This window comes from Petaurus breviceps, unplaced genomic scaffold (genome assembly GCF_028583685.1).
Source record: "Petaurus breviceps papuanus isolate PSGF00001 unplaced genomic scaffold, PetGlider_PUasm1.0 98, whole genome shotgun sequence".
NCBI classification, from domain to species: Eukaryota; Metazoa; Chordata; class Mammalia; order Diprotodontia; family Petauridae; genus Petaurus; species Petaurus breviceps.
This window is the reverse complement of record NW_027187460.1, coordinates 60567076-60577465: the sequence shown is the minus strand read 5'-3', so window position 1 is coordinate 60577465 and position 10390 is coordinate 60567076. Positions and strand designations below refer to the sequence as shown.

The 10390-nt window shown below is 35.8% G+C and overlaps 1 protein-coding gene across 1 annotated transcript in view; it reads left to right on the top strand.

Moving 5' to 3' along the window:
* GRHL2 (grainyhead like transcription factor 2) overlaps positions 1 to 10390 on the top strand; it is a 229584-nt gene that overhangs the window by 189577 nt on the left and 29617 nt on the right. The window contains 2 exon segments of the mRNA XM_069080979.1: positions 5052 to 5139; positions 5718 to 5857. Coding sequence (XP_068937080.1) covers positions 5052 to 5139; positions 5718 to 5857 — 228 coding nt within the window.

The window sequence follows — 10390 nt, the reverse complement described above, 5'->3', positions numbered from 1 at the left end:
AGAAAGAAAGAAAGAAAGAAAGAAAGAAAGAAAGAAAGAAAGAAAGAAAGAAAGAAAGAAAGGAACTAAAGTAATATCGATCACAAAAGATGTTTAGTTAATATCAGGGCTGATCAGATTAATTAATATCCAGTAATGGTGGTGGGTGGGGAATGGAGAATCTTACATCCATCTATCTGTCTGTCTATACACACACACACACACACACACACACATATATATGTATGTATGTATAAGACCAATATTCAGTCACCTTTGTTATAGGCAGGGAATTTCATTTTTAAAAAGATTTCGGGAGTTTTGCTTTTATGTTGGAGAGGGGTAAGGGTTCAAGGTGTTGAATGAATGGATTGTTTTGGGTCCCTCAAAACACTTACCAACTCCCTCATCTACACAATTATCCCACTTCAGACTCTCATTTGGACTACTTCAAAAACCTCCCATATAGACTCCCTGTAAACAACCTCTCCCCTCTCTAATTCAGCCTCTACATGGCTGCCAGACTGATTATTGAAGCACAAGTCTCACCACTCTGTCTGTCACTCAAGAAACTTCAGGGATTTCCTGTTGCTGCTAGCAATAAAAACAAAACAAAACAAAACTCCTCTGTTATTTAAAGTCCTTCACAGTAGACCTCCAACCTATCTTCTTAGGCTAATTTTATTCCATTTCCCCTTACACACTTGGTTTTCCAGCAGCATTGACATATTTGTGTTTTCTCCTACCTCCATGCCCTGGTGTGGGCTACTCTCATGCCTGAAATGCTCCCCCTCCTCTTGGCCTCCTCTCAGAATCTCTACCCCTTCAAGGCTCGAGTTCCAGTTCTGCCTCCTGTCCTTGTTCAGTCCTTTCAGTCATGTCCAACTCTTTGTGACCCCATTTTGAGTTTTCTTGGCAAAGATACTGAAGTGGCTTGCTGTTTCCTTCTCTGCTCATTTTACAATGAGGAAGTTGAGACAAAAGGATTAAGTGACTTGGCCAAGGTCACACAGCTAGTAAGTGTCTAAGGCAAGATTTGAACTCACAAAGATGAGTATTCCTGATTCTAAGCCCAGTGCTCTATCTATTGCACCATCCAGCTACTCCCAGAGACCTTTCTTGATTTCCCCAGTTATCCCTGCTCCCATTTCTCTCTATCCAATTACTTCATATTGATTTTATCTGTACACATGTTGTTTTTTCCCTGTAAGTGCCTTGAGGACAAGGACTTTAATTTTTGTCTTTGAATACATAGCACCTAGCATGGTGGCTGGCATAGAATAAATACTTTATAAACATTTTTTAAATTGAATTGAAGTTGGTAAGAAAAAAATTAACCTATAGCATCTATACCTAAATTACTGAGCCAGATGGATTTCAGACTTCCTTTGTCCAGTTATAATGCTCCCAAATAAGAGTGTTCTCATTCATTTCTTTCATTGTCCAGGTTGTAATTTAGGCTAATAGATAAGTAAAGATGCAGACTTAGATAGGAGATGAGAGTTGCATTGCACAGAACCATGAAACACATGTTGGTAGGGGCATTTTCCTATAGATGGAGCAAATAAATAACCTTGATTTTTTTTTCTGGAGACCATTGATTATGTTCTAAACATAGTTGAATATGGTAATATTTATGTACTTCGCAACTTGGGTTTCCTTTTTCTTTTAATTCTCTAGCTGCCTAGTCTCATAGGAAAACTCTGAAAGAGGAGAGATGATTAAATTTTTTTATTGCTATTTTCAGCATAGAAGTGGTAGAAATTATTTCTCAGGAATACACATCTAAGCAGATATTGCTATCTCTCTTATGTCTCTATATGAATTTCCAAAGTCTTTCAAACATCAGTGACATTTCTGTTTTCAAGGTCTTTCCTGACATTTGTTGCATACCACAGATCCCTCTGACCATAAAAAGAATTTGTGTGAATCAATAATAATGCTTATTTTATGGTATCAAACTATTTACAAATATGATGATTTCTCTAATTTTACCCAGGCTTCAAGCCCCCAGCTCATCCCCATTCCTTAAGGCCTTTTTTCCTAACTATTTTTACCTTTACTTCTCTCCACCTTCTTGGAACTTCTAATACACAAAAACTCAAACTCATACTATTAACATCTCTAACTTTCAGTCTCCTTATCTGTGAAATGGGGAAGTTGGATTCGATCGATAATTTCTCAGGAAGAGCTTGATATACAGAGCTTTGGATCTTGGAGCCAGTGCATACATTTAGTAAGATTCATTTTTTCCAGTTTTGGGGAAAGGAAAAAAAGATGGAAATTGTCATTGGTTTATATTCCAAAAGATTCTAAGTTCTTTGAGGCAAGAAATTCTTCCCATTTTTATCTTTACGTCTTCAATGCCTGGCAAATAGTAGCTTCATATGTTTATTGGATGAATTCAATTGGGTTAAATTATTAAAACCCAAATTACTTTTTCTATAGGGTTTACAGAATTGGCTTATAGGATATCTTGAAAGATGGGGCAGGGAGCTGGAGAGAAGACTACCCATGTGCCTAGGCTTTTTTCTGGTCCATTGTAACTCAGGTAGTCATTGACCTGCCCTTAAATGGGCAAGAGTAGACTCAAGATCAAGCTACCTGCTCTGATTGACTAGTTCTATCTGGGAATGTATATTTTTTTCTTTCCAAACTGTCATTAAAGTAAAATTTGAGCTCTTAGGAGGAGGAGAAATAAAGCACAATTATGTAATTTTGATACATGGCCAAAAATACTAAGTGTTAAACAGCGATATTGTGAGATGCTGTGGTGACCCATTCCTTAGCATTTATTTCTCTCAGATCTCTTATAGTTCTACAAGTCTGTGCTTCTCTATATTGTCTCATTTATTTATTCAAGAAGTCACACGACATCATGTATAGAGAGCTGGCTTTGGAGTCAGAAAGACCTGCCTGTGACACATATTAGCTAGGTGACTGACCATAGGAAAGTCACTTAAACTCTGTAAATTACATAGGAGTTGTTGGAATGCACTAATTTTACATTAGGAGTTTCCTATAGTGATGAAGGCAAAGATCCAGATGTGTAGATGTGTGTCTATGTATCTATGTCTGTGTGCATGTGTAAGTGTGTGTGTGTGTGTGAATATAAAATAAAAATGGTGTAGGAACTCCTGGTATGAAAAATGTCTCCAATGAGAACAGATTAGAGTTCAAAGGTTGTGGTTCTATGGTCATTGATGTAGATAATGGTTAATTATAGAAATTTTGTTAGATTGTTTCCATTTTGCATCCATTTATTTTCTTGACAATTTCATCAAATATTCTCAGGATGATCAGGCTTAATTAACTGGTTTCCTCACCAAGATTATAAACTATTACTGTCTTTGTAAAACTCTACTGATAACAATCCTTCCATCAGATTTATTTTTATTTTTTTGCTTTTTGGAGGGCAATTGGGGTTAAGTGACTTGCCCAAGGTCACACGGCTAGTTTTTATGTTAAGTGTCTGAGGCCAAATTTGAACTCAGGTCCTCCTGACTCCAGAGCCGGTGCTCCATTCACTGCGTCACCAACCCACCTCCTTCCATCAGAATTTACAAATGAATTTATATTCTACAGTGGTGTTGCCTTTGGCTGCCATATGTATTTGGTTGCCAAAGAAACAAAATGTTTCCTGGCTGAGAAAGGTTCAGTATTGTTTTGACCTCCTCATTGTGTCAGTTGCTAATAGGTTAATTTTCAGTAGGAAATTATTTAATCCACATTGATGCATGCTCTTTTATCCATTGAATATTTCTTGTGATGCAAGCTCATTTAAATATGTCACATTCAGCCTGTCTTAATTGCTTTAACTATATCTTCTCTTTATTTTTTCTTCTAATTTCATGTTGATTTTGATCTTTGTTCTAAAATTAACAAACCAACTTATTATAGACAGCTGATTCAGGAATGATTCCCACATCAATAACTATTCATTTCCTATCTGTTTAGACTGAGTCAGTTTAAATATTTGTGATATTACTTGGTGTTTATCAAATCCAGCCCCTTCCAATGCTCTTCTTAAAAAGGGCATTCTCAATACATAGGGGCTTGGTGTATATGTGATCAATAAAACCTGAGTTTTTATTTCTTTATTCTGAACCATATTTTCATTCTACTTCTGAATACCTGTTTGCCTTTGCATTGAAGTCACTAAGTATTTAAGAATATGCTGATTGTATCTGAAGGAACTTATCCAGTTCTTCAGAAAATTTCTGTGTCTTCTTCTCTGTGTTGGGGTATAAACTCCAGTTACCTTTATGTTGGTCTTTTTGCTTATGATCCTAATGAGCACTGCAGTGGTGACCAAGTGTCAGGTAAAATGTTTTTTATTGCCTGAGTATGCAGAGCAAACTAATACTTCTGTCTCCTTATTTGATATCCCAAGGGGAACCTATGAGCCATTCTTCAATTTCATTGAAACTTCCTTGTACCTTTGTGTTTCATTTATATCAAGGATACCAATACCTATGTGATTTATTTCCTCCACTAGCATGTTGACTCATTGGTCATTAGCTCATATTTAGAGTATCATCAGTTAAGGTAATATTTATAGGCAATCTAAAAAAATGTGTGATATTTAATACCTGGTGCTTCTTTTTTTTCCTTTCTGTCAATCTGCTACCATTACTTGTCTTAAATTCTGTTATTATAGTTACTAGCATTACTTAACATTCATCATCGTCCAGTAGGTTATGAAGTTGAACCTATTTTTTCTGGATGGATTCCAAATTGAAATTCTATAGACAGACAAGAAAGCAAAACAAAAGAGAGGATGGAATCACTCTCAAAGGGAAGATGGGTGTCAATATGGTACAGAAATCAAGAATGTGGTCTATAACAATAATTTGACCTCAGTTATTTTCAAGGATTTTTAGTACATCATAAAGCTTTCCCAGTTGAAATCCTGGTCCCTCCCAAATAATAGAAATGGGATCAACTCTCCTCCCCCCATATCTCTCTTTCCTCTGGCTTATGTTACATTCACCAAGACTTGTAATGGAGATGGTAGCTCTGGGTGCTTTGTTAACATGCCTGGCATTGTTTGTGTTTATTTTCACTGTCAGGGAGCAGAAAGAAAAATCCGTGATGAAGAGAGGAAGCAGAACAGAAAGAAAGGAAAAGGTCAAGCAGCACAAACCCAGTGCAACAACTGTGAGTTTGACTGGAAAACTTGGTATTTACCATCAAAGACTATGACCTCATTAAGGAAAGGAAATCTAAGGGAGGGGGTGTGATGTCATGGATAGAGCGGGATAAAGAAGACCTGGGTTCAGATTTTGCTTTTGACACTTGCTGTTTGGGTAACCATGGGAAAGGTATCTATTATCTATGAGCTTTGATTTCTTTACCCTTAAAATGGAGACGATCCTAACTTGGTATCTACCTCAAGGAGTTGTTATGATGCTCAAATCAGATAATATATGTAGAGAGTATTATAATTATTAAGATATCAGAAGGGATAGAGCCAGTCTTAGAGAAAACAATGTATATTCTAGGGGTATCCTGAGTTTTTTGGATCTTGGACACCTACTGGCTACATCATCCCTGTTAAAGCCATTATAATCTATGTAGGATAGGCAAATGAACACCCCATATTTGCCTTACTCCATGGTGCTTTTTAGAGCAATATTTTCTCTGCGGGAAGTTAATGAACTTTATTTAGGGCTATGGTTGGGGTTTCCAAATCAAGTATAACCCTCACTCACTAATAGTTTCACAATTCTGTTCAGCCACTGATGGGAAGTTGACAGCAATACCCTTACAAAAAAAGAGTGACATCACCTACTTCAAAACAATGCCTGACTTGGATTCCCAGCCTGTTCTATTCATACCAGATGTTCATTTTGGAAACTTACAGAGGACTGGGCAGGTAAGATGCACCTGCCATCCATGGGTATGAGTCATAGAACCTGAAGTAGCTGAAATCAGCTGTAGCAATGTGGGATTTTTGTTTGTTTGTTTGTTTTGTTTATCTTAAAGTACCCTACTAGACAAAATGTCATAGCTCTGCTTACTGAAAGTGTGTGTGTGTGTGTGTGTGTGTGTGTGTGTGTATTTAAAGAGGAAGGTGAGAGGGGAAGAATATAAGAATGGAAATTACTGTATTAAGGATAACAATAGACAGAACAATGGAGGAAGATAGAAATGTTTGAAGATCTTTGGGAGTATGGAAAAACGTCTGATCCTTGCTAAATTGGCTTGATGCCATGGAGCGCCACCTAGTGGTAAGAAGTGAAGGCATGCCCATAGCCTTCCATCCTAGAACAGAAAGTAGCCTACAAGTCCAATAGGCGAAATTTGAATATTTCTGTTTGCTTTTTCCCTGATTAGCTCCTTCTCTTTTCATCATAAGTAAATGGACTAAATTTCAGGGTGTTAAAAAGGTGATTACTGTAAGAAAAACAGGCTAACAAAATAATTTAATAGGAAAGGAGGAGTTGAAGTGCCCGATTTTTAATGATTCTTTGTCTTCTGGATATGTCTTCCAAATGTTTTGGAAACACAAATTTTCCCAAGCTAGTATTAGTGAAGGTTCTGTTACAGAGTCCTTTAAATGAAATGTGAGAGCACAACATTCAGACTGGGCCTTAAACAAAACAACACCCTCACCAAACCTAATACCAAAGTTGTATGACATGGTATCACCTTGTGAGTGAGAATTTGAAAATGGAGTAAAAAGGGCTGGAATTGGCGCATGAAAAGAGAAGTATCAGCCTTTCAGAAGCAAAGAAAAAGATTCAAACAAAACTCAACTTTTGCTTCCATTTTCATTATTCATGTGCCCATTCATTAGTAAAAAAATGTTTTTAAAAGCTGGATGGTAGAAAAGAGTTCAATATATTTTTACAAATCATTTTTGTACTTAAAAGAAATCATTCTTGAATTATTCTATCCCTGCCTTGAGTAGTGTTTAAATTTAGCTACATGGCTCTGTATGGAATAGAAGCATGTTGTACACTAGAAAAAAAAAAGTGACTGTCCTTGTTTGCAGTCTCTTTGCCCTCATAAAACCTCACTATATACTGTTCAAGAGAAGAAACCATTGTGGAAAATTGTCATTATTATTATTTACTAACAGTCCTTTGATTCTGGTTTCACGTTAAAGCCCTAAATACTAGCTTTTCCCTTGTCAACTGTCCACTGTAATTTAAAAAGCCACAAAGAAATTGTGAAATGGAAAAAGACAATTTACTTTGTATGTACAGGCTAAGAGTATGGTTGGAGAAGATATGGTCCTTGGGCCATTATTAATAATTTGGGGATAGGAGGGAAGCAGAACATTTTAAATGAACATGGCCCCTTGTGCTCATCAGCCCCTGTACCTAAGCAATGCTTTAGTTACTGCCTCCCCTGATTTCCCCAAGCCCATGATCTAATCAAAGCTCTGAGAAGAAGAGACAGTAATACCTTTAGATATTTTAGTGACCACAATTACAAAAGCTGTGTTTCTTTTCACTAAACCCACAAAGTCATAACACATTAGTTCTCTGGAGACCAGCTTTCTGCAACCCTCCAGTTTTTAGGAGGACTCCAGACTTTAAAAGAAAGTGTGGAAGGACCTTGGTAGTGAAGGATCTGGTCTTTAGCACACAAGAACAAGCTGACAAAGCAGGCAACAGAGAAAATGGAACTACTACATTATGTATCCTATAGGTTATATCAATTATATAGTATATAGATTATATAATAGAATATAGTCTATAGTAGGTTAATCATATATTATTTGTATACTATATACTTACTGTAGTATACTATAATATAGTAGAGTATATTATATATTACATATCCTATATAGTGCATAATATAATGTATATAAAATGTTACATAATATATAAATTTACTACAGTAATATAGTATATTAAAATATATTATTTAAAACACTGCATATACTATATACTAATAGTATAGTTAGTATATAGCTAATATAATAATATACTAACATATATTATATATAGCATTAATAATATATTTTTAATGTATTATGTTACTATAGCATAATAAATTTTGCATAGCATTTTATATGTACTATGTAGAATAGTACATATGTACTATATGTGTACTATATAGAATAGCACATATATTATATATGATCCCATGATATAGAATATATAGTATGTAGTAGTATAATTGATAGCCAATGATAGGCTATAGGTTATAGTCTACAGAAGATTATATAATGTTACGTTATATAATATATTATAGTCTATAAGAAATTAGTAATATATTAATAGTATACATATAATATAGTATAAAGTATACTATAGTATATAGTACTATAATATTTATAATATATAGTAGTATAATTTATAGTAGATTACAGTCTCTATGTAGAATATTATATAGTATATTACATGTATGTTATGAGGATATAGTTGTTGGTGTCAATAGAAGACCAAGAACCACAGGAAGAATGATAGAAGACAAGAAATATGAAAGAAGCAAAAGAGGAGGAAAGAAGAGGGGGGAGAGAGCAGTGGGAATTAGAAATGACTATGGAGGTATTAAACAGCAGACAATCTAATGGAGACAAAGTAAGTCAGTGACAAAGAAGTTGATAGAACAGTTGAAGGAGGGTAGGGAAGGGTGAATGGCACTGACAGCTACCAACACCTCAATAACTCTTATGGGTAGTATTGTTCAGACACTAAGGAAACAGCCGTAAGACAGGAGGAAAGTGGCAAAGAGCCATTTAGATAAGTCTCATTAGCTATTGATATGTCATGGGACAACTGTGCTATTTGCTAGATAATCTCAGAACTTTGTCTGAGGAGCTAGGGATAAAGTCTAGGAGTATTTAACATAGTCCTGCCTCTGTAATGCTATTTCAATGATTCAGTCTTTTTAGCAAGTTATAATTCAAAATAGGAAATGCTAAGGCAAAAAATTCATAAGAAAGCTGATCAACTATGCATGGACTTTCAATGTTGTTTTATCAAGAAGATACAATCCAAGCATTCCTTTTTCTAGGAATTCCATTAGAACTACAAAATTAGAAAAAAAAATTGAGAAAGTTTCAGCTTGGTGTCATGTTTGCAGAAGTATTATCTGGTAATTATAAAGAATGATCAGTCTCTGGAATCAACCTTCCCCCAAGTACACCTTACTGAAGTGGTGAAAAGTGTTTCTCCATAAATAAAGTTGGTGTATATGAATTAGAAGGGCAAGTGAAAGCTGGTTAGGAGGTACTTGTGATCTTTATTGCAGAATTCACAGATAATGTTTTAACATTGACAAACCCAAGTACATGGACAATTAGGATGAAGAGGTGATTTTTTTTGGAGGGTGAGAAAACCCCTTGGGAAAAGGATGCTTCTCTTATTTACAAATTTACTTTTCATGGAGACAGATAGATATTTTTTCATTGTTGTTTTTGCCTAGGAAGTTATTTGACTGCACATTTGTGAGAGGAAAATTGCCCCCTACTATCACTTACTAGAAGGCAAACTGACTTCAGGAACTTTTCTAGGAAAATCATTTCCAGGGTTATTACTGGGGGTCAGTACACATTACATTCTCTGCCCTACTTGATCCATATCTAAAATTCATCACAATGACCAGCACTTATTAGAAGGACCCTGAATCATCAAGAGAAGGTTAAATTATGTTCTATGTACCCTATTTAAGAAGGTGGAAAAGAATGTTGTACATTTATGAAAGATTACAATTTAAAGTAACAATAGTTAAGTCTAGCACTTAAAGGGATAACCTTCAGCTATCTGGGGAAAACATCATCATGAATAATTTATTCTCTAAGGCTTCAAGATATCTGAGGTTTTGCTATGGAACAACTCCTAGGCTTACTAGCCACTAGTAGGATTTGCCAGAAGTTTCCCAGAAACTTTCAAACTACTACTGACATCCCCCTCTCTAGAATGTTGTTAAGGGAGCAGTGATTTGAGTATCTGGAACTCAAGTAGGCTTGGCTGGCATGCCTTCCAGTTGGGTATCAAATGAGGGGAAGTGAATGACCTATACAGACATCTTTCCATGTCTAAATTAAAAGGGCCGCACAGATCATTAGGGGGTAGATATATAAAGCAGCCTTACAGTTAGTTTTCACAAGTCACTAGGTCCTGAAAGTCCAAGTACCTATCTGTAGCGGTATAATAACATCTGCTTCACAAGGAGAATCTCATCAAAAGCAAACAAAACCATCTGAGTTTTTGTTATAACTTTTTAAAGACCCATGACATTTCCATTCTGCTTGTTTTTTTCATGGACCATATTAAAAAGATTGATCCCCCTTCCCTCAACCTATGAGGTTTCCTTGACCCATCTGCAAGTGTGAACTTGCTCAATTCAGATGTAGCTGGCTTTGGACTCTTCTGTTGTTGAGGGATGTCAAGACCCTCTGTCCTCCTTGAGGAATAAGCTGAGAAGCCAGAAGTTGATGCTATGGGAC